The 25,551-nt window shown below is 38.8% G+C and overlaps 1 protein-coding gene and 1 long non-coding RNA gene across 8 annotated transcripts in view; one reads left to right on the forward strand and one right to left on the reverse strand.

Moving 5' to 3' along the window:
• LOC110832213 (uncharacterized) overlaps nt 1-24,781 on the forward strand; it is a 119,054-nt gene extending 94,273 nt beyond the window's left edge. For all 7 annotated transcript variants that reach the window (XM_022069026.2, XM_087349744.1, XM_087349715.1 and 4 more), the window contains exons 3-9: nt 1,672-1,815; nt 9,798-10,003; nt 11,648-12,427; nt 13,145-13,373; nt 14,417-14,592; nt 16,188-16,410; nt 18,959-24,781. In XM_022069026.2, coding sequence (XP_021924718.2) covers nt 1,672-1,815; nt 9,798-10,003; nt 11,648-12,427; nt 13,145-13,373; nt 14,417-14,592; nt 16,188-16,410; nt 18,959-19,374 — 2,174 coding nt within the window. In that variant the 3' untranslated portion in view covers nt 19,375-24,781. The remainder of the gene's footprint in view (nt 1-1,671; nt 1,816-9,797; nt 10,004-11,647; nt 12,428-13,144; nt 13,374-14,416; nt 14,593-16,187; nt 16,411-18,958) is intronic.
• The window catches only part of LOC110832215 (uncharacterized), a 39,235-nt gene continuing 29,636 nt past the window's right edge, over nt 15,953-25,551 (reverse strand). The window contains exons 2-3 of the long non-coding RNA XR_002543861.2: nt 17,047-17,168; nt 15,953-16,408 (exon numbers count right to left, since the gene is read on the reverse strand). This is a non-coding gene — a long non-coding RNA (uncharacterized LOC110832215). The remainder of the gene's footprint in view (nt 16,409-17,046; nt 17,169-25,551) is intronic.

Below are 25,551 nucleotides of genomic sequence, written 5' to 3' on the forward strand. Positions count from 1 at the left end.
TGGTTTTGTAATTTATGAGTTGGTTGATTTTGAGTGGGATGTGTTGTTTTTGTTGTGTCCTTTTTTATTGTTTTGTTCTGTCTCTGTGTTGATGTATCTCATTGTATGTTGTGTCTTATGGTTTTTGTTGTGTCCTTTGTTTATTGTTTTGTTGTGTCTCATTGTGTTGATGTATCCCATTGTTTGTGTGTCATATTGTTTTTGTTGTGTCCTTTTGTTTATTGTTTTGTTCTGTCTCTGTGTTGATGTATCTCATTGTTTATTGTGTCTTATTGTTTTTGTTGTGTCCTTTGTTTATTGTTTTGTTGTGTCTCATTGTGTTGATGTATCCCATTGTTTGGGTGTCATATTGTTTTTGTTGTGTCCTTTTGTTTATTGTTTTGTTCTGTCTCTGTGTTGATGTATCTCATTGTTTATTGTGTCTTATTGTTTTTGTTGTGTCCTTTTGTTTATTGTTTTGTTCTGTCTCATTGTGTTGATGTATCTCATTGTTCTGTTCTGTCTCATTGTTTTGTATGTTATTGTAGGACACTGCCACCGGGTATAAACCCATTTGCAGTCAATAATAAATAATAATAATAATAATAATCACTACACCAAGTCTGGTCTAAAACAAGTCCGCGATTAAGCCGTTGTTGGTTGTTCGTGGTTCTCAACCGGCAGTTCGCAAATAATAGCTTTATGCTGCTGTTTGTGTACGTTGCGATATTTTATCAGAAGCTTCGTTACTTACGCTCACAGGATATTTTTTTAGGGTGGTCAAACAGAACAGGATGAGATGACAGATTGCACGTGTAACATACGTGAGGGAAATGTGAAATGCATACAGAATTTTAATCGGCAAACATGAAATGAAGAAGTAGCTTTAAAGGTCTCGGTGTAGATGGGAGGACGATATCAAAATGGATTTAAAAGGAAAGGTTTGTAGGCTGAATTTAACTGGTTTTAGGTAGGGTCTTGTGGGGGTCTTTTATATTGAACTCTCAGGTCTTATAAAAGGTGGGGAATTTCTTAATGGGCTGAGCGAGTATCGTTTGCTCAGTTCCGTGGAATTAGAGCCATTATTGAGAAAACGTGTAAGTTTGATTTGAGCTTCATGTGAAATAGGCCTGTGTGTTATATTGAATCGATACGAATCTAAATTACCATAAATTCTCTCGTAAATTCTTGGTATAAATTCTCGTCTCACCGGCCCGCTTTTAATCAGAAACCTTATATTAGTTTCGAGAATGAAACATCTGAAAGGACAGACAGACACGACCACATTATTGTTAGTAAATAACGCATAAAATTGTCTCATCACGTTTCATATGTTATAAAATGCAGTCCAGCAAGTGCTTATGGTAAACATGTTACGTCGATGATGGTCCTTTGGGTTGTGACGCAATGTGGGCGTATAGGTGGGAATATCTGCGGTGGGCAAGGGTAAGGAAGTGTATTTTTCCTTAATGTTAATAGCTACCCAAAGTATATCTATTCTACGAAGGGGTCTGCCTGTGCTTACACAGGTCGCAACACAGAAAAGAGTGTACAAGTTCAAACAGTGCCATAACGTAGAAGACGGTCATCAATATGTTCCCCGCCGTGAGAACCTTCAGATCTCGTGTCAGAAATGGCATAATAAGCAAAAAGCAGCCCTGTTAGTGAGCAATGTTTACTCTCCTTTTGCAGGTCCCGTCGTGAGTGCCCTGACAAACAAGTTCGGGTGTCGATCCGTCTGCATAGCAGGAAGCATCATCGGATGCGCTGCCTTCATCCTCAGCACCTTCTCTCCGAACGTCAACATTCTTATGCTCACCTACGGCGTCATGGGCGGTGAGTCAGTGTGCAGAAGTTAACTACGAATTACTGTTGTGTTGGACATTGTGCACTTGAAACAGGGCCTGCGTGACAGATTTTTGTCCCGGTTGTTGTACAGCTGTTATCGTGTTCTGTTCCGTGTAAGAATGAGGTCAAACTCGCCTTGCATTTCAAGTATCCGTGTATGTCTGTAATTGTTGAGGACCTGGCCTGTGTTTATATTAAATTTCCGACAGGGGATGACGTCAGGAGAAAAATACTGCAGTATTAAAGGACAACCTGTACGTACAGGGGCAGTTTAATTATGTCAAATAATATTAATATTTAATTGCATTGTGTATGCTGGCTACATGACAATACGTGTGACCTCAATAGGCTATGACTTTCAAACTAGGTTCTACCCATCTGAGAATCCATTAAGCATTAGTGGTTTATGACACATTCATTTACATTCTTAGTTGTCTCCATAAGTATTTCGCTTCCTATGCATGAACATTGTTTCTGGTCATGGCATAATGATGTACCTCGATAGTATTATCCGAATCTTTGGGTGGTGGAAAGTGGAGAGGGGGAGTTCAAACACATAATAAAATTCCTCTGGCTTCTCGAATTATTAAGCAGAAAATATCCTAAGGGATTTAAAGGGGGCTTGTGTGCGTAATAGTATTATGAAAACAATCTTAAGAAATGTCACTCTTTATATGCAAGTACTGTCTATCAGATATCATAATATGGCGATGTTGTAGTTACCGTGTCTTCCTGTTAGAGAAGTCTCAGGTTCGAATCTCGGCTCAGAGACTTGTCTATCGTAACAGAGTTTTGTGTTATTGTTCAGTTGGTCTATAGAACCGTAAAATATACTACGACCGCTTCCGTTGACGTGCAGTCCGACTATACAACGTGTTGAAAATGAGTCGTTAAATAATTGAACAAAACATAAAATTGTAAGGAACAGTAAGGCTCTGGGAACTTAAAAAAAGACGGTGCCATCTTGTATCCAGCAGGCGACTAGTTCACGATTATTGTCGATATGCAGGCCACTCGACTCATCCCTTGACCTCAACTCTAGAATATAGTGAGATGTCAGCACCTTGGTCCAACCCCCGCCCCGCCGTCGTTCCTCTGTGCCCCCGTAGGAAGTAGAGCAAGCAGCCGTCGCGAACATTTCAGTGCATACAAGAATGTCATCGCCTTTCCAGCGTTTTAAACGCCACCCTTCTGGTGCAGGCGGCGAAGTCATATCAGCTGACATGTCACGGTTGATACTACAGCCGAGCTTCAAATTAAATAAATAAGAGTAATTTTGTATTTGACGAGTTTTGTTCGCAGTGGTAAAAGAGTATATCCGCCATCAGCGCCCGTAGAATTGTCACGAACAAATTCATGGGCGTTTTCTTTCGTGATATGAATCTCTTGATAGAGCTGGGTTTTGAACCTTTGCCAGAAATATAGACTTTATTACGTCACAAATAGTTTCAGTAAAGTCGTGGCTAGAATCTTTGTTCGAAGCAGTTTCAGTCTGTGTACAAACATTTATAAATAACTTGTCCTCTTTCCCATGTAACTATTTTACAGGTCGAGGGTCTTATAATTTCCTGTCAAACTGTCTTCCAACCTACTTCGCTAGGACACAATACGTTTTGATATTCAATAAATCTTCCATTCATATGTGCCAAAGAAATGTTTCTGTTGAGTGGTTGGTTCTTCTGGCCGAAATTTTGTATGATTTCTCTTTGTGTCTCCAGGCGAATACCAAGACAGTGGACGCTCAGAAATATACCACGATTGCTTAGTTTCGTATCCTTCAGAATTAATCACTCCGAATCATCTTTAAATCTTAGTAATTCCACGAGGCTTAGTCCTTGAAAAGCTGATAGCCGCGCGACCATTGAGGAAATCGCCTGCTTTTATTGGAATCTGATGGTTTCGTTGGCGTAGCATTTAACTTTGTCCTTATCAAGACGAATACGTCCCGCACCCTCGCATCGTGTTTCCTTAGGTTACATTTTGACTCCAACAAGACTGGATAAATCGTTTTGGAAAAATCCGAAGAGACCGCCTTCTGTTCTGTTACGCGAGTGAGAGAACGACGAGACTTAGGTCGACGAAAATGACGATGGAGAGACCAAGATCATCTTCTAATTTATATAATTTTTATCGCTTACGTAGGACATTGCATTTTTTCAAGACTTGTTATATCCGAACAAGTACTTTGTGTTTAAGCGGGAATAAGGAGGTGCCTAAATAGTATAAAATAAAAGTATCGTTTGTAAATGTCAGTGTGCACTAATTTATAATGACTAACAAGAGGTGTGACATAACACGTGTTCTTTACGTAACCATAGGAACCGTAAATTACCAAGAGCCGTTTCTGTTGTGACGAATAAGCCCCGAGGACGTATTGAAACACCGATGCAATTATTTGCCTGTGTAATTAGTGTCAGATTTATTAGACAGTATAGTCTGTATCATGTCTCTTAACTTCCACCAGTCCTTCACATTTACAGATGTTTTTCAAGTGTCAGACGTGAGGACTGGACTCCTTCCTAATATAGTACATCCAATGAAATACAGAGCTGTTAGAGAAAATTCTCTGAATGCGGCCATGTTGAGGCGTGAAGTCCCCTTGCATACATACCACTTTTCTACCTGCAGAATTACGTCACCTGATCTGTGAAATCGAGCACGTTGGTAGCGGTCTGGTTTTGTATTCGGGACTAACACTGTTTCAATGTCGGTCTGGTTTCTTCTCTATCATTTGTTTTCCTCGGTCTTCTCAGGCAAAACTCATGATAATGTGCATTTGCTTGGTAACTCTTTGTGCATAAAAGGCGTAATAAAGTCTGTGCTTGCATTAGTTGAAGAGAGGTGTATCACATGTGTGTTCTTAGCCTTGATAGTGATGATGATGATGTATGGAAAACAAAGTTACTGAAGAGCATAGCAGTTTGTTCATAATTGAGGTCAGGGCCTAGTCAGCGTAACACGGTACCTGCTCTGCCCACTTCAAGGCGATTACTTAACTGAGTATTACACAAATCTGGAATATCCAAGTGATGTCACTTACACAGCAACTGAACTTTATCAGGTAGCGATTAAACGAAACGCACAGGGCACAAGAGATAAATACGTTTTAGTCTATTCAGTTATAGTAGGTCTCTTTTTATTTTTAAGGTTTCTTTCATTTTCATGATCTCATTTTTGTTCTTCTTTTTCTTTCTCCGTCTTAATGTCTTTTTCTTATTTATTTACACCATACTACTGGCATTTCTCAGTGGTACCCTAGCTCATGCTACAACAAAAGTGACCAAACCTAATGTTAGCCCGTCCAAACTGAACTATCTTGACTACTTCTTTGCCTGGGAGAATAAATACATTTCGATGCATCAAAATATTCTTGTTACAAAATTAATTGAGTTGACGTCACTTTAATTTTCGGTAAAATACATGGACTGATAAGAGTGAGGTTTAATTCTTTTATATTAAAATTTTCAGCTGTAATATGTTGGCATAAAATACGAATATGAAATTATGTAAACGTTTAAAGACCGGTGCTTCTAATAAATAAATCTGATTTTTTGTTTACTTGCTTTAGTGAGTTTTGTTTTCTTTGCGGTTCGGACTGAATTATTGAATATTACTTCGGCTAACTTCGGCTTTAAAGGGTGAATATGTGACGTGACGTGTGTGATATAGATACACTCTATACTTGTTTCTTTTTCACGGTACAAGCTCTCTGACCAGTTCTGATAGACACTTAATTCCAAACTGTAATTCCCATTGTGTGTTACGGCACATTAATTTTTCATTCCTTATTAATTTACTTATGTGTTGGGAAATAATCCTTTATTCCGTCATCATATGCCAGGACTTAAAATTTCCAGAAACTTCTGTTTGACACGTTTTTCAGTGGAATTCGTTGTCTGTGAAATCAGCCAATAACAAGTACTTTACCTACACTGAACACTCGGACTGTGTGCCGAATTGGATTGGAATTCGTTGTTCTGGTGTACCAATAGGAAAGCATACCGCTATATCAGTGACTTAAATTCTGAAAGGTGTTACATAATACATACTATAGGGTTTTTTTTTTCCTGTATGAAGTTACGTAAAAGTTGTCACATTCTCTTGTCCTCTGAAGCACGGATTGGAGCAACTGAGGTTGAACAACCTGGACTCAGACTGTTTTTTACAAACTAGTGTGAACTGGTATGTTGGCCCTGAAACTTCCTCCAGACAACCTCATCAAACATCTACACGCGCTCTAAAGAAACATTCTTCTCTGCTTTGCATGGGTGTCCCTCACTTTTGACGCAACATGACTTTATGCCAAAGACTATCAAATGTCATTAGCACAAAATGAAATTTGATCTGTAATAATAAATACACCTAACTAAGAAACCCATCCGAAGAGCCGAGAAAAATGGTCTTTAAAGACAAAATATCAAATATAATTACGAATAACACTAATATGTGACTGGAAGCGAAGTTTAGTTACTTGGGCTGCGTTGTGTCATACGACTAAGAAACATAAATTATTCATGAATTTCAAAATACGTGCTGCACTGTCGTTTAAGAAATGAATTAGAGAGAAAAACGGATTTGAAATGTAACTGACAGAATGAACGCCGAAACAAACTACAACTCTTTCGGCATTTACTTGGACGGATTTTAGAAAACCATAGCATGTATCGGTCAGAATAGCCTGTCTGCATTTAGTATCGTGTTGGAACTTTAATTTAAATTAAATTGAGTTCCATATGCGGGTACCTTTATAGCAATGCATTGTGGGTCCTCATGTCTTGACTTCTCGGCCAGTTTTGTCTTTGTATTGACTGTACTCTACTTAAAATGTCAACTGTAATTATGACAACTTCTTAAGTTGTACGATGCTGTTGCAAGTAGCATTTATATGCCCGCGAGATTTAAGGCGTTTGTGTTCACTGAAACATTGCGATCCCTTCTATTGACCGTGATGTTTGTCCACATTTTTATGTTCCTTTATGTAGGTGAAGGTCTAGCTTTTGTGTGATCGTTTCAAGAACACACTTGCAGATATAACGGAATGCCGCGTGAAGTATTTAGAATTCCTCCTGCTTCACATTCGGGAAGGTCTTAGCATTGATTCTCGTCCTAAAGGCCTATTATTCTAAGAATATTCATAATTTTCCTCAAAGTAGATGTTGGCTTACAGGCCACGGCCACTTCAATATACATACTTCCAAATTCATTAATTGCTTACACCGATGCAAATTACAAAATGTCGTTAAGTGAACCAAGACGAAGAACTGTGAGTGTAGAATACTTTTTCAATAGAGGATGCCAAGTCCAGAATCGATTTGTGTTGTCAGAGAATAAGGAACTTTGCAGTCCAATTGTTCCCGTTCCGTTTTCTATCCCGTCACTTAAGGAAAATTGCTGGTTGAATGAACAACATTTTACCGCTCGATGGACTATCGATTATCTCTCTGCCTGCCCTTAATGATGACGCTGCACGGAATTAATTCCCATTCCTTGACGTATCCGACAAGCAACTTTTGAAAATCTCTTTATAGCACTGTAATTCCCAGTTACGTGCGTGCTTATGAGGGATTTGAGTCCTATGGGTGTTATATTGGAATTTACAGTTCTACTTTGTACCATACCAGAATAACTCTGAAATATCTGCTGGCTAAACCCTGCTATATGCTGCCTGCTTTCGTTTCTTTATTAGCTGTTTCCATGCTGATTTTATGAGTTCTTTGTACGAAGTGCTTAATACCTAACAACCTAACCTTATTTTCTTGTAATAGTTTGTTCCACAAGATATCGGTACATAATAAGCCCTGTAAAATGTTTGATTTGAGGTTTTAAAAGGGTTGACACCGTGAATTATGGTAATTGGGCTTTGATGGTTTAGGGTCTTATGGTTGTTACCAACGCTTCGGTGGAAGTTTCAGGCTCTAACTCTTCTGAAACTTCAGTAAATATCTGTAAGATTACACGGCGTCAAAACCCTGAAGACATCCCAAAATTAACATAAAGACTGAGAATGTTATTAAAATCTTTTGTGTGTGTAGAAAATTTAACAAGATCTGTAGTGAGTTAGTTTGAAGCAGTAGCTTTACAATAATTGATTTTATCTGCACAGGTGAGCATCGAAGTTAATGAGGTATGCAGATTATCTCTGAATGCATTTGGAAAGTAGACCCTACTTATACTTAACAGTAGCCTACGTCTTCCCAAAGCAGAATACATTTTCTGTTAATAAAATGCAGGTAGTGACTTTACCTGTCTAGAACGGCTGGAAATGTTCCTTTCGCTGATTTTCTTGAACACAAAACAGGAAATTAAGACCGGAAAGCGTAGTTATTCAAGCTAGATGTCTCGCGCATGGCTCGGAAAAGGTTAAAGAACTCTAGTAGGATTTGAGGTTTTAACAGCGGTGAGTCTGAGGATGGCTGTCTTCTGGGTTGTAGCGCCGTGTTGTCTGGTAGGAGTTTACCGACGTTTCAGAGGTCATTGCTGCCGCCATCATCAAGGCGCTTGCTTGCGTTTAAACGCGGTGTATAAGTTGATATTAGGCCTATATGAAATAAAGGTCTTCGTCAGAATTCAGCCTATTCATGTAACTAAAATTTTAAAAATTTCATTTATTTTGTCCATAAATATATTCGAAGTGTGAAGAACTCAGCGATAGTTGCTGTCATGTGCCCAGCTTCAACAATTAGACTTTGATCTGTTGCTACTAACACGAGTGATATAATACATTAATAATAATAATAATTCAACTCAATTCATTTATTTGAGTGCTTGACAACAGCCAAAAAGGCCAATAACAGCCAAGCACTAAATCAGAGTACAGAATAAAATATAATAAGTAATTAATTTATTTCAATAATAATAAAAGTAAAACAAACAAACAAATGAAACTAAATACATAAATGTACCATATTAATAATAATAATTCGATTCATTTATTGAATAATATTTCACAAGTAAATAAGTAAGTAAGTACTATAATTCAATTTAATAATTCAAAATAAAATAAATAATAATAATAATAATAATAATAATAATAATAACCGCATCGTACAGGTGATAATCGAGGCCGACCAAGGATCTGTAGAATGAAGGCCTTCTGCACATGACTAGGTTGTGTACAAGAACGGCAGAAGTGGCGTTTGGCGGCTAATAGCTGTATAAAGCCGACTGCTACTATTACCGATGTAATCATAATCGCCAGTGGTACAATGAAGGACAGTACAAGTTCGCCTTGAAAGCAGCATCGTGTTAGTGAATTCTAGGGAATCTCTTGTGACCGAGTGTCACCCTTGAGCGCTGTTCGTGAATAACAAAGTCGAACTTATTCTGCTTGAATATTGAATAAGGCGGTGTTAGCGTTATCTTGGTTTGTTCTTAATTCTACAGTTCTCTCTCCCTCTCTTTTCTTTTTTCACTATATCTCTTCCTGTGTCTTTGTGTGCTTCTCTCTCATCCGTACCTCAGCGTATTTCTTTGTCTCTCTTTCTCTCTGTTCCGGTTTTAATCCTTGTTTTTCTTCTTTTACTCATTCGCCTTGTGTTTCCTTCTTCCTTTCTTACCATTTCTCTTTTTGGTTGTATCTCTTTTTTCTGTTTCTTTCATATATTATCTTTCTCTTTCCTTCACTTTCTTTTCTTGATGTTTCTTTCTTCCGTTCTTATGAAGTTCAATACTGTACATGTGACTCTTAGCTTTCGTTATCCGCGGTTTTATATCTGCGTTATGATAAGCATTAGTATCCTTTACGAGGCCAAATTTTGAAGTCGCCGAACCTTCTGAAGTCTTATAAGAGAATATGATGCAGATAAGTTAGCATCAAAGAATTCTGGATCCAGTTTAACATCAAAATAGTGGTTGTTGTACTTTGTTTTTGTTGTACGCGGCTATTTGGAGAGTCACTTGTGATTGAATGCAATGTAGCTTGTTCTACGGAACAGAAGATGCACTTGATCAGGAAACACTCGCATTTTCAGGCATTGGCTTTGGTCTGATCTATCTGCCGGCTGTGGTATGTGTGGGCTACTACTTCGAGACCAAGCGGTCTCTAGCAACGGGGATCGCCGTCTGTGGCTCCGGGTTCGGGACGTTCGCGTTTGCCCCTCTCGCCACCATGCTGCTGGAGAACTTCGACTGGCGGGGAGCCAACCTCATCCTCGCAGGGCTCATCCTCAACTGTGCCGTAAGTTCATGTCGATTCATGCTTATCATTAATGCCCTCAGAAACGGTATTTCACGTCTGCTTGCACAAAGTGCAGCTAATTAATGCACAATTGGAAGTCGTGTCTGTTAGCAAGTTTAATCTCCAAAACTTGACACATTCGAAGTTGCTAGATGAATTTAATTTTGGTTCATATCGGTTGGCGGTTAGTAATATTTTAATTTGTTGTAACTGCCTTGTGCGCTTAATGCTACAACTTTTGTAGTTTCCTGTGAGGTGTTTTCGGTACGATTAAATTCAGAAACTTGACTCAGTTTGATATCTGAGGTTCTCGCGGCGGTTAAATTGGTGATTGTGATCTCCTGGATTATGACGTAGTCTTGTAGGTGGTTACCAAATTTACCCTGAAGATGGCGGGAATACAGCCGTCCATAGTATTGGGAACAATCTCCAAGACTACAAGGCGTCACAAACTAGGTGGTCACAATCGACATGAAATTTTTATTATAAAAATACAATAACTGTTGTTTATGTTACAGATGAAAATAATGAATTTCTAAAGGCTTGTGGCAATGGTTCATTCATTATAGGAACACTGTGTTAGCCATTTCCCGTTGTCTGAGGTATATCTGACACAACGCACTGGCTCTACCCCTGTCTTCATGATGTTGGTCATTGGTTGTCATTATACTGACTTGTAAATATTATTAGAGACAACCGTCGAGATCGAATCTGGGACCTTTCGAATTCTAGACTTGTGCGTTACACACCCAGTAGTCTGTTTCGTAGTGGAATTCTCGATCTGAATACTGTACGTAATCCGAATTCTACCCCACCCCACCCCATCCACCCCTACCACCATCCCCATCGATTCTGCGAGTTCTCTTTTCCCGATACCACCTGGATGTGCGGTATCATTACGGTACATTTCATGGTTTCTTAATGTGTAGGGTACTGTTTCTGGCTTTGTATGAGACTTATGTACGAATCTTGGTAGGTACCCATTTCTTACTAATGTCGCACGGAAATTGTTTCTTGCGTTTTCAGGGCGTCGTTGTGTCTGTTATGTAGGCATTTAACTTTTCCTTCCTTGGTATTGAGGGGGTGACGGAGGTGCGGTGCAAATATTGCCCACTCTGAGTTGGTTTCCTGTACACACTTGTCTTGGTTACGTTGTTCTGTCTACTAGTACACCGAGGATGGACAGCGTTTGACTTCTCTTTCTTTCTGTGGTAAACATGGATTATGCTTTCAGCCCGTTTACGTGGTTCAGGAACATGTTCAGTTTAGATTCGCAATTTTGTAATGGTCAATACGTCATCTATGCATCTGATTCAGATCTCATGTCTGAAGTCACTATGTCCTAGTGCAACCTTTACGAAGTTTTCATGCATATTTTGGACCACGTACAGGGGCATTTATGAACAGGCTTACAATGTCGAATTCGAAGTTTTTAATCACACTAATAATGTTATGAATGTTTCACAAATGAGCCCATGCCCCTTACTATAGATGAGTCAGTATGACAACCAGACATCTGAAGACGGATGTAGAACAAACTCCTGAAACGTCGTGTATACCAAAAGTGCCCCAGACAATGGACAGTATCAAGCACAGTGTTCTTGTAAAGATCAAATAATAATTAATGGCGTTTAATTGTGGCAGGTGTTTGGAGCCATGATGCGCCCTCTGGAATATCCAAAGGAATCCAGATGTAAACCTCTGCTCCAGCGAATGGCAGAAGAAAAACGCTTTCAAATGGAGCGAGGTTCGATAGGAGGTTCTTACTTTATGGTGCAACTACCAGATGGCAGCATGGAGAAACGGCTCAAGATGCCCATCAACATCGACCCTGGCGTACATTCCAGCTTCAATTTGGACCAGTTGGTACCTGGTACACCCTTAACACCAGTACCAACCGTACCAACACTGCCAACCATCTCTGAGGTTAAAGTTCCGGACCACAGTGGTTCCAGCGGAGCGTCTAGTAGTGGCAGTACTGCAGACTTAAAAACAAATGGCGACAAAACAAAGGCAAGGCGAATTGAAGATGTTAAGGAGGAAGAAGAGAAACAAGACAGCACTAAGGAAAAGGAGAATAAAGAAGACAAAGAGAAGGATGATAAAGATAATGACAAGAAGAATGAAGAAGATGGTTTGGAGTTTAATAACAGAGGTATTCTGCCCCGCAATGCATCACAGCCAGCTTTCACTACCCACGTGCAGGGGCTGCCCAAGAATGGATCGGTACCTTTCTTTGACCGCATTAGAAAGACGAGCATGGGCGAGCGGTATAGGCCCACTCTGGGAGCCATCAAGGTGTCAAGACCGAACATCAACTCAAACGGGGATATCAGGAAGTCGTTGCAACTTAGACTATCCACTTCCTCGTTTCTCGGAGCTAGCCGTAACAACAACTGTGATGATATGTGGTCCAAAACTGATGTAAGTGAGACAAATTCACAATTATTCTTGTATCAGCCTGCGACACTCACTTCCTTGACGACTGACTTACTGACTGGATAACTGGCTGACCAAACAAGTGACAGGCTAAATGACTACTGACTTCCCAGATCTTTTTTTCACTAATGGCATGCTGAAAATGTTTTATATTCTTTAATATCTCTGTCGCATTGCCCATATTGAAATTTTCTCAAGAAAACACTTGACAGCCCTGAGCTGATTTGGCATTGTCTTTGTAATATCATGGCATCACGGAGGTTAACACATGCACACACACACATATGTATATAAGTAAGTAAAGTAAGTATTAAAATTAAATGTCTGAAACTTATTCATTTTTTAGTAACTGTAGAACTGAGTAATATGAATATTTTAGAGGAAAATGAAGTATGTCACCTTCAAGTAAATACATTTTTTTTCTTCGTGGCGACTGAACTAAGCCATGACAAGTTTTGTACAGAAGCCCAGTGTTTCAGAGGCTAAGAGGGTCTCTGAAATGTCATGCTTCTGTCTAGAACTAACATGGCTTGTTATCAGGTTTAATCCTTTCTACATTATGGACGTGATTTCTTGCTGAGGAACAGCAGGTACTTCTGCTCTTTCACCATCTTAATGATGATAATTTTATCTCTTATGGTTATGACAAATGTCTGCAACCAACTGATAAAGCAAAAAAAATCTTACTTGTGTAACCCACAGATGGCTGACAACGAAAGTATCTCCTTCTCCACATCCAAGTCGAGCATCCCCCGGGAGCGACGCGAGATGGTGAGGCCTCTTGCCCGAAAGGACATTTTCTACTCGGGGAGTGTGATGAACCTGCCAGAGTTCAAATCACAGAAGTCCCTTTCCAGCTACCGTCAGAGTGTCATTTCATTGCCCAAGTATGCTCAAGAACGGGGTGACATCGTTGACATCGAGAAAGGCAGTAGGTTGCGCAGCATTTGTATAAACTGTCTGGTTACATTAATTTCCAACCGTCAGCTTTTACCCACTTCTCAGTATAAAAGTTAGACAGGTGGGTCAGGCTTATCCAGTTGACAAAATAGCATAGTTGGAGATCTTGAGGTAATTATTTAGTGCTGTCTGTGTACATTAAGATCAGTCCTTACGCTTCCAGCTGATTGCACTTTACGTTTTTTCTACAAATTTCCTTTCATTGTCTCTCTCATTTTGTTTCTTTACTTTCTTGTTATTGTTTTCTCTATTTTTTTGCTATTTTTTCTTTCTTCCTATCTTTTATCCTTCATTAGTGTCTTTTGTTTCTTTGTATTCTTCTTTTTTTTAGTCAACATTAGGCAAACCATGAACTTCTGGGTTTGAGGTTCTCATGGTCGTGAGTCTGAAGATGGCTGTCTTCTGGGTTGTAGCACAGTGTAGTCTGGTAGAAGTTTACCAACATTTTAGAGGAGTTTTCTGCCTCCATCATTAGAGTGCTGATTCATCATCATCTCTTCTTTCTTCTTCTATGGCTCTCTGGTCCGTATTCGGTCCATGGCCTCCTCAATTCTCCTCTTCCATTCTGTCCTCTGTTAGGTCCGCCTGTCCGAGGCTTTGATTGAGGTTTCGACCAACCCCCAACCTGGAGGACCAGGGTACCTGTCTTAGTCTGACCTCTCCTCCTCGACCAGTCTGGCTAGGGAGGCCCTACCAGTAGCTATGCTACTGCCAGCATAGCTCTTAGGGTCACTGAGGTACTCAAGCTCCACCACCATGACAAGGTGCAGGTACCTTTAAGTGGGGCTGATTCATCATCTCAGACATCATTAAACTTCTACTAGACTACATGATGCTACAACCAAGAACACATCCATCTTCATTATAGTTTTATTCTCTACCAACATTGCAGAACATCCAAGAAGCCTGCATACATTTTGTTTCATCACTGCGAAGACTTCAAGTATTACATCCTGTAAATGCTGTTAATCCAGGTTTTAAATGATAAACGCTGATAATATTTGTATCTTGCAGCTGATCTCTGCCCCTGCCTGACTCTGCCAGAATCATTCAAAGCAACGTTGGCTGCCATGATGGATGTCACCCTGCTCAAAGACCCAGTGTTCATGCTCATCAGCATCAGCAACTTCTTCGGCATGATGGGGCTGTACGTGCCCTTCGTGTACCTGGTCGACTCGGCAACTCTCGTCGTACGTAACCGCCTTTCAAACTTCTCATTGCTTCTGCCAGAATTACGTAATACATTGTATATGGTACGAGGGGCAGTCAAAAAGTTCCCGGAATTGTGGTATAGCACTGTAATGGTAGGACATATGGCAACACTTACCTAATCACCTTCAAAGTAGGACCCTTGCACACGCACACTTGCTCCATTGATCCTGCCATTGTTGGAAACACCGGTGGAAGGCTTCATTTGGAATCTTCCGGAGTTCGGCCGTCGCATTCGACACATCGCTGGTTGTGCAGCAAATTCCTCGCCGGGAAAAGCATTCCTGTCATCACCGTACTCTCCGGATCTCGCTCCGAGTGACTTCTGGCTGTTCCCTACTCTGAAAATGGGCCTCAAGGGGATGCGTTTTGCAACCATGGAGGACATCAAATCGAATGCGACGGCCGAACTCCGGAAGATTCCAAACGAAGCCTTCCGCCGGTGTTTCCAACAATGGCAGGATCGATGGAGCAAGTGTGTGTGCGCGTGCAAGGGTCCTACTTTGAAGGTGATTAGGTAAGCGTTGCCATATATTCTACCATTATAGTGCTATACCACAATTCCGGGAACTATTTGACTGCCCTATGTATTTTCCTGTAAAGAGTGTAAAAGAATATGGTTCCAAAATAGAAAATGATGTTGAAATCGATAATCAGATGAATTTCAGTAATACAGAGCAATTGATTCAAATCAGTATTCATAATAAAATGAAGTCTTATAAAGGATCTACAGTGATACAACTGCCATTCCCAGTGATATAAACAAACCATTAATCCAATCCTGTGTGTACATGAACATGTTCAGAAAATCAGTAAATATATTGAAAATTATAAGGGATTTATGCTTTCTGCAACCAGTTGCTACACAACCCGTGCTTTCTTATTCCGTTCCATCACATATTATTCAACAATTTTTAAACTTTGCAAAGATAAAAAGTTTATTTTTGTACCATCTATAACTTTTGAATGCAAACCTCTGAGGAACAGTTCAGAAATTTTTTTGGAAAAGCAGATTGTGACTGAAATGTTCATTGCACAGGCACAAAGAATAAGTCATAGTACTATATCTTATTCTTTAATCAGTTTAAGGGTTATTTAAATTGTAGAATGTGCATACAGTGACTCATGCCTTTAAAAATTGTTGAAGTCATGAAAGACCAAAAGAAAGAATGTTTATCTGAAAATGTTTTTATAATTAATTATATTTCAGAAACCAGATTTTTGTTCCTTTCTAATCTAAGTAGCCTTTCAGATTCAATTTTAAAAGAAGTTTTAATAAATATAAATTTTAGGTTAGTTACAGAACTAAACAAGGGTCAGACAAGAAAAAGACAATTGAAGGATGAGAAAAAAATTAATTTTATTTCAAAACATTTTTGAGTAAATAAGAGTCTCAGAATAGCAATTTTTGTTTCAGTTAAATCCTAAGACAGAAGATCAAATATGTGTAACATAGGTCAGGTTAGTTACGAGCAATTGTAGTATGTTGTAGACATTACGTTTGAATTACTCCAGATGTAAAGTAAAGATATAGATTTTACCTGTAATGTTAACAATTAACTATGGCTTCTTTCAGGGTATTGATTCCAACTCTGCTTCATTCCTCCTGTCCATCATCGGTATCACAAACACCATTGGCAGGGTTGTTTGTGGCTATGTGGCAGACTTCCCGTGGGTGGACGCTTTATTACTGAATAACATCTGCCTGGTGGTGAGCACCCTGGCTGTTGCATCCACTCCCTTTTGCAGCACCTATTCTGGATATATCGTCATGTCCATCTTTTTCGGCATTGCCATCTGTAAGTAAATTTACAAATGTGATGAAATGTAATATTGTCATTAATGTGTGAGGACCACAGCTGCTAGATTATTTCTTTGGTAAGAATAATTGGATTTAGTAGCAACTGGATACAGACGGCACAGATCCCTTTGATATGTCAGTTTACTTATTTCAAGCTTAGAGAACACATTTTTTTCTTTTCTGAGCTTAATCACAACATTAATTCTTCTACATATTTTTCTGTTGATTAACCTTAGAGAGATTCTATTTAAAATACAATTATATGTATGTACCTGGGATACTGGGAACGACCCGTTCTTCAAGTGCCTGAGTACTGCGGGTCCCAACTTTTCGTTGGCTTGATCTATAGACATTCGGTAGGACTCCTTGGACGAGGGATTGGCCCGTTGCAAGGCCTCTACCTGTACACAGGACAGCACAACACAGAAAAAACGCGGATAAACATACATGGCTTGAGTGGGATTCGAACCCACGGTCCCAGCGACCAAGCAGCACAAGGCCCACGCCTCAGACCGCGCCGCCACTGTGGACCCCTCATTTTTGTACCTACAATTTAAAAGACCAACGTATGGTTAGCAAGGACTGTAAATGCTAATCAGTTTTGTCATAATAAATATAATATAGAGTTACGTACTTGTGGTCTTGGATTGCTTGAACATGGATTGCAGATTTAAGTATTAGTTGGGGAATTTCTCCGTTAGGTAGGAGCTTCACAATGGGCCAGTAGCCTGGACAAGGAGTTCTGAAACAGAATAACTGAAACATGCCTGATTAGTGTATGTACAGTGAAACCTCGATGCATCGTTTTCGGCGGGGGTGGGAAATAAAAACGATGAATGCGGGAAAACGATAGATGCGGGAAAGCATTAAAAATTTAAAAAAAAACAATGTTTCTCTTTCAAAGTTACTTCTTTTTACCAAAAAAGTCTTTAATGGACAACTGGTTTGTCAAAACTTTACGTTTTAGACCTAACAGAGCACTTTCCACGTTCAAAATGTTTTCCTCGTCACGTTCACTAATATTAAGCGCATAAAAGAACGACTTCACTTTCGCCAATGCAGCGTGTGCTTCGGCAAAACTCGGCAAAGCTTCGGGCTCGCATTCGTCGTCTTCTTCTTCCTCACCACTCCAACCCCCTTTGCGGACAATAACAGGAAGAATGGAAATACTATTACTGCCGAACTCAACGAAACGTAGCTGTAGAAGACCCTGAACCGCTGGAAACGAGATGAACCAGAAGAATGAAAAGTGCCGCCAGCCTTTCCTTTGTACTTGTAATAAAAGCATTTGTGAAGAAATTCACACTGCACATGCCATCTGGCATCGCTGGAACGAAATATGAGTGCACCCTAATTAAAATCGTAAAATTTCTGACAATGAGCACCGCCATTCGCTCCAACTATCACCCCTGCACCGCTGACCCTCATTCCAAAAGAATGTGCTGGTTGGGCGACATAACAGGTTACCGCTACTGCGTATTCCAAAAACATTGTGCGTCTTTCGGTATTAATTTATCTCAAAACCCAGCATTTTAAATTCTCAGAAACGATCATTGCGGGAAAATTGTGGGCCGGGACTAAGATTTTTGAACGATCGATGCGATAAAACGATAGTTCGAGGAACGATAGAAGCGGGAAAATGTAACATTATTTTATATGGGATGTATCCGGGACCGAACAAAACGGACGATGCATCCGGGAAAACGATAGTTCCGGGAACGATGGATAGAGGTTTCACTGTAGTTCTTTTCCTACTTCTACTACTACGTCTTCTTCCAAAGATGTTTCCATTTATGTGGGTCATCTGACAATCATGGCTCCTCTTCAATTTATTCTCACATGATGGCTGCAGTGATTGAAGCAGTAAGCAACTCTGAAATGTCGGTAAACTTCTACCAAATTTCACAGCGCGATATTCCAGAACACGGTCATTTTCATGCTCAATGTTGTGAGAACCCAAAATGTTAGACTTCTCACATTGTTTCTTCTTTTGTATGACATCTTTCCTAATCTGTTGTTACCATCTTGATCTTCCTCTTCCTCTTGGAAATTTTCCTTTTTATTTCCATCTTCAAAACATTCTTTTGAGAATGTACATTTTAGTTATAGAAAACAGAACACTTAATTTTACAGAATTTTAGTAACGTACTTCTCCAGGCATTAAATCAAATATTCCCTTGCTAAATTTGCTTCATATAAATATTCTGGTTGTCAATATACATTTTTATGGGAATTTTTCTTTTTCCTTATACAGCAAGTTCATGTGTAGCGTCTGATAGCAAATTTATGTCTCTCAAATACATTTTATATACTTCTGTACTTCATATTATTATATTTCAAGAACCGTAGTTAATATGTGATTTTACATCCTGCGTGATATAGATGTATAAGCTTGGAGTGATCGGCATTTCTTTCCGCATCACTCGAGCTTTTGAATTCTATTGTCAGTGATCAATATTTTGCATGATCTCGCAGTTTTGTTCAGTTTAGAAAATGTATAAGGTGTTCATATAAGATGCAGTGACAAATATCTATGTATTTTCCAGCTGGGTACATTTCACTCACATCCATCATTCTTGTTGACCTTCTTGGGCTTGACAAACTGACCAATGCTTTTGGGCTCTTGATTCTGTTCCGTGGCGGTGCCGCAATCATCGGCTCTCCACTGGCAGGAGCTGTATATGATGCAACGCAGAGCTATGACATACCATTCTATATGGCAGCGGCATTCTTTGGATTGTCCGCTGCAACGAGCTTCTTGGCACCGGCGATGAAACGTTGCGTGACTCCTGCTGAAGTCCCACCCATTACTGATGCTTTGACACCCATTGATGAGGATGTGGAAGAAGAGAATGAGGAGGAAAGAAATGTCATTCCAGAAATTGTAGAGACTGCTGCATCTCCCATAAATCCCACAGCAACACAGCCCCAAGAGATTAAACAAATTGAGTCAGTGCTCTGAACCTTTTGAGGTTTAGATTTGTTTTATTGAAGCGCTGTGTCTTGGGCAAACCTTGGTTTTCATTGTTCTGAATTTGAAAGACAATATTCTGCCATAAAATCTTCGAAGGCCTACTTATTCAGTATAAGCAAGCACGTTGACCCTTTACATTTCTCTAAATAAAATAGCTGGAATGAAGCAAACGTGTAACTCACTTTTTTAAATGTTTATTTTATTTCAGCATAAAATATACAGTTTACTTTACAAAAATGTATTGGGTATTATCCTTTTTCAAATTCAGACTGGAAATGTATCAGATGCTGAGAATGAAATACTGAATGCCTGTAGGTCAAATTGACCTACAGGCATTCTTCTTCTTCTATGGCAGGAGCACAGCTACTAGTATGGCCTCCCTAGCCAGATTGGTCGAGGGGGAGAGGTCAGACTAAGACAGGTACCCTGGTCCTCCAGGTTGGGGGTTGGTCGCAAGGCTAATAACCTTGCACTGTAAAATGGAAGATGTTTCGAAACCTCAATCAAAGCCTCGTAAAGACGTACCTAACAGAGGACAGAATGGAAGAGGAGAATTGAGGAGTCCATGGACTGATTACGGACTGGAGAGCCATAGAAGAAGAAGAAGAATGCCTGTAGGTCATTTTGAATAAGTTTGTAAGATCTCATACATATATGATTTGATGAAGCACGTAATGCGGTTGAATTGGTGATACCATTTCTAAACCTGACATATTCCGGAGTAGCAAGGTTTACAGATGACCGAAGAGAAGATAAATGTGTTACATAACGTGCCCGTCTGAAATCAAGCGTTATGTCTAGAAACCCATGAGATGAATTAAAACTATTTGTGATAGGATATTATGTAGGTGACTGGCTTATAACAAATATAATTTGGCTTCATACATAGACTATTTAACATTTTACATGGGTGGGGGAGTAAAAATTCATTACAGGATCCTTGATCATGAACCACATCATGTATGCAAATGAGATGGAAAAACAAAGTGACACATAAATATAGGGCTACAAATATATTAAATTACCTCAGATTTAAAGAAGAACTACACAGATTTAAGATAGAATGATTATGATTGTCAATATTTGAACTTCAAAGATATTTGTTTACTGATGAGTGAAATGAAGATAGTTAATAAGGGTAAAGAAATATCTTTTGTAGCAGCGACTTTCTGATTTGCTGCTGATTTTACAGAATATTTTGTACCTATCTCTTGCCAAAATAATGAAGGATGTAATTTTGAGGGGTAACTGGGTCGCTGCAGCGTCTGTACGCTGGAATGTGATTATTCCTGAGTTATGTGTCTTAACTTCAATTTTCTACATAGAATAGAAATTATTGTAAAAGATATCGAATACAAATATCGTTTAATCTGTATCGCGTGGTAATCGAGGATTTAAATCCTGTACTTCAGGGCCGCTGTGATATGCGGCCAGCTGGATTTCACATATGCCATGACACACGAGTGACAAAGGTTAATGGAGACTGATGAATGAGTGGAGGGAGCAAGAGTAGTAGAATAATTCATAATATTTGTACCATTTTGTTATTAAAAATATTGTGAACTTAGGACTGTAGATTGTCAGGATAATGTATCTTGAAGTTCAAAAAAGGAAATGCCCCTAAAGACACTGTGATAAGCAACGTGTGCTTCATGTTTTGTCTGTAGCGGGGTGCCCTCTATTCTCGGTGCAGTGACCTGACCTAACATAGTACATCTTTCATTAAATAATTTGCTATACCTACAAGTATATTGACAGCAAATGGCAGATTGACATAAAGGGGAAGGAAGTTAAATTAATGAACAGCTTATATAAGTCACTGGCTTTTAAGTTGCTTGAGCTCAAAAGTAATTCCAAAGTAATGTCTTGCTTTGACTGTGCCATTCGACGACAAATGGAAATGCTTTTCCTTTCCGTTGCTACTAGAATGGTATATTGTACTACGAGCCAGCTAATTTGCTGCGCTGGTCTTTAGAATGTATTCATCGACACAACACCACGATAATCACCGTACAGGTGATATTGGCAAATTCATCCAAGGATGAAGATTACTATCTTCTGGGTTGTTGTGCCGTATAGTCTGGTCGATGTTTACCAACGTTTCAGAGGTCATACTGCCTCCGTCATCAGGGCGTCATGACCTCTGAAACGTTGGTTAACATCGACCAGACTACACAGCGCAACAATCCAGAAGACAGAAATCTTCATACTCACCGCTGTCAAAACCTCAAATCTTACATGATCCAAAGATGAATGATTATATTCCCATAACAGTTTGTGATTAAATTTGATATACTCTTCTGGATAAAACTATCGAATCAATTGAGGTTATGATAAGGACGTGCAACATTGCAAGGACGAGAGCGTATCTTTTCCTCATTGACTGTGATAAAAGAAAATGAAATGAAAGTTCATCACTGATATATGATGAATATCTGTTCTCATGTTTTTCAAATCTGACTTGTTTGTGTACATCATAAGGGAGGGAGATTGCAGTCTTTATTTTGTTATTGTACAGTTTTTGAAGAGGAAATGCACGTATTTGAGAATTTGAAAGAAATTAATTAAAAGCAGGTGGCAACCTGTAATGCCAGGGTTATTCTTGCGGCAATGGGAGTCTTAATGATTATGAAGTGTTTGAGTGATTGTGTAGTGAAGAACGTACTATATGTGTCTTTTTTTTATATTTTTCACGAGTATCGAATGTGTGGATTTTTTTTAAGTGGTGTAGTACGTACTCTGTAACACTTTATGGTTCTTCAGTCTATAATACAGGGCAGAACGCTGTGACTGGATCCATTTCTGAGTAGTAGTACTTCTTTTTTTAATTCCACAAACCTAAGGTATGTTTCAAATGACGCTGTTACGTGTATTTTATATCTAATTGATTTGTAAGTATTGTTCGGTACTATTTCCAGTTTTCACAAAATGAAGTTAAATATCCTTATTTGTTTTAAGTTGCTTAGGGATTTATTGTTAGAGTAAAATATGATTTCTCATATTTAAATGTATTTTTACTTTGTGTCGGTTTATACGGATGTCATGACAAACGTGCTTGGTTTGCGACTGATGTATCTTACTTTAGAAAAAGCAATAGCGAAAGTGGCGGTGGCATTTGTATACGGACATCAGCGTAACTGAAGTTACTATGCTGTTTACTAGTAATTTCTGGTAATACGTATGTGACGTCGTAATGTGCGACTTTATAAATGATAATACTGTAACAGAATTTGCATACGGCTCAAAATGGAAATGATACAAACATTTAACAAGACTTCCCATTTAGTAATTTTATTTAATTATTTACATATTTGCCATTTGTTACCTTCCATGAAATAATGTTTTATGTTTTCCATTTTGAGTGCTGTGTGCAACATTAACAAGAATTAAATCTGTGTCTGTATCGCGGTGTCGCCGCCGGTCGAGTCGGGATTATAATCGTGCAGGATGTTTTAAAATTAAGAAAAAATTTTATTGGTATTTTATTATGTACACCAAGATGTCTGTATGAAAATAATTCATGTCATTTTCATCAGTTCAGTTTGTTGGCAATGGCGAGAAATATTTTTTTCGGCGTCTTTCTTTGGTTTTATACAAAATAACCGCACTGTGTATAATCTTATTATATTTACAGGACAATTTCTCTGACTTGCCTCATTTAACGTATATATACAGTTGAATCTTATTGAACTCTGAAGTTTGCGTGTCGTTAAATACATTTTGTGAAAAGGCCTGTCGAAGAAGAATGTTTTTTTTTGGAAAATGTTCTAATGAGATTCCGCTGTGTCTTTAAATGAAATAACAAAATAACACTTTCCTGTATTCACTTACAAAGTGTTTCGTCAGTGAATTCAAAGTGTGAATTAGATGAAATGAGGTTAGAATTTGGATCATAAGAATTTTATTTAATGGCTATATCTTCAGTTCACTTTAATATAAATTCTTGTACTTTTATGCGATTGTACTTCTTGCAATAGCGAAGTAAAGCGAATTTCTTTCTCGATGTGAAACAAGAATTAGTTTAGGGATGGGAAACAAATAGAGGTTATATAACCTGTGATACAGTGTCATCAAATAACCGGTACAAAAACAATCTGTGGGCGGTATATAGAAGCAACTCTTCGTGTAACCGCGTTTGTAGGTTTCCAATAAAAATGTTTCCTTCTGTATTTAAAATGTTCCTGCTTGGCCAACTTCGTATAATTCCATCCTCAGGTAGAAATATTAGGGGGAATAACAGATCGGTGAATGTGTCGAATTATATCAGTTTAAAATGGACGTAAGAATTCTATTTCAGCCATTTTAGATTCAGAATTCTTAATGGAATCTTTGGAAGAATAATGAATAATGAAACTTAACAGTCCAATATCCATCAGTGAATATATTTAGTAATATCAGTGCAGGAGGTAATACCATGGATCAACTGTTCATGGCTTTAACATAGGTTGACATATTTGACTTAATATTCACGCTGTCTTATGATATAGCTCTTTGTAAGATTTTAGATAAATTACGAGGGTTTATCGTGCCATGATATGAAGACGTTCGGTAAAGTTTCGCTACAGAAGTCTGATGACGCAAGCAAAGAATATCGTCGAGTGTTCGTAATCACGCCGACTTCATGTGGATTGCACATTCTGTATTCCAGCCATTTAATGAGTAACTCTAACATCATTTCCACGAAAGGGAATACGTACCACAAAGCTAACGCAATGTATTTAAATTGTGCAATTCATGATCTCATGTAAAGAAAATAAAGATATTTGCTATTAATAATTCGTAAGTATGACGTCACCACGCATCTTTTCTTTTGATAATCAGATGTGTGGAATACCCATCCCTACTTATAGGGCGTTTAAGTGAAATGTACGTAGCAGCAATATGCACTAGCTTATCTCCATTTTCAACAAATTCTGTATCATGTATCGTTGTAATAATATAGGGAAATGTGTGAGAGAGCAGCTCACGATGTTTTGTCTCGTTTCATAACACGCACAGTGTTCGTAATAAATAATGACATTTTGATGACTGCTGTCCTAGAATAACACATAAGTACTATTAAAATTGTAGGTTATGTATCGCGGAGATCGATGTTCTAGGTTCCGATCTAAGACCACGACGTAGCTCGTTAAGAGATGGCCACATTTATGTGCGAGGTTGTATGTTTAAGGAAGATGATTTGTATTTTAAGGAATGCATCTAAGGAAGATGATTTGTATTTTAAGGAATGCATCTAAGGAAGATGATTTGTATTTTAAGGAATGCATCTAAGGAAGATGATTTGTATTTTAAGGAATGCATCGAGTAACTGGTGTCATGTGTACGGTTGCAATATTCCGTATAAAACAAATTCATATGTAAATATGACATTCATTCATAAATGATTTGAAAGCAAGGTCAGGTGTTACATTTTTTAGAATGAGAAGGTAATTTTTTATATTCCTTTTCATTCCATTATTAGATCTAGCTTTGTATGCATTTTTCAAATGGCGATAGTAGGAAGTCTGGAAATTGTCTGCGTTTACTCCCTGATAATATCAAGATATGAGTATACAAGATCACGGACCTTTCTAATTTTAATTATGCTCTAACAGTTAAATAATAAAGTATGTATATTTTGTCACTAAAATGCCACCTATATAAAGTACTCGCCTGTTGACTTTATACATTCATTCCATTTCTACCAGGCGTGGAAACAACGTTGGAAATCATTGCTAATACTTCCGTCGCGTTCCTCTCGATCGTCTTTAAGTACTCTTAGCACAAACTAAGATGTTTTCAAGAATATTTCTGTTTCTTGTAACATGAAATAGTTTTTTTTCTCATATCCAGTACACACATTCAGCTTGGTGTGAATTGGTGGTTAGCAGGATTCACAACCCACCAGTACATGGGTTCGACCGGGACCGCGACATTTAACGCTCCTGCTGTGACCCCCTTTTTGCGAGATGATGATGAAAGTGGGGTAATTGTTGGGATGCGCGGGGAAACCCCGTAGGAAAACTCAGTGATGCCTGGACCACGGCCTTGCCGAACAAAAGTTAAAAAATCTGAGCACCGCCGGGAATCGAACCCGGGACCCCTCCCAGTATTACAAGCCCAGCGTTGCTTTTTTCTGGCGAAAACGTTCTGTACTGAGAGTGCTGTGTCAGAAGGAACATTTGT

The sequence above is a fragment of the Zootermopsis nevadensis genome, unplaced genomic scaffold (assembly GCF_977971745.1).
Source record: "Zootermopsis nevadensis isolate Lab colony 2312 unplaced genomic scaffold, Znev_1.0 Znev_ptg000002l, whole genome shotgun sequence".
In the NCBI taxonomy this organism is placed as follows: Eukaryota; Metazoa; Arthropoda; class Insecta; order Blattodea; family Termopsidae; genus Zootermopsis; species Zootermopsis nevadensis.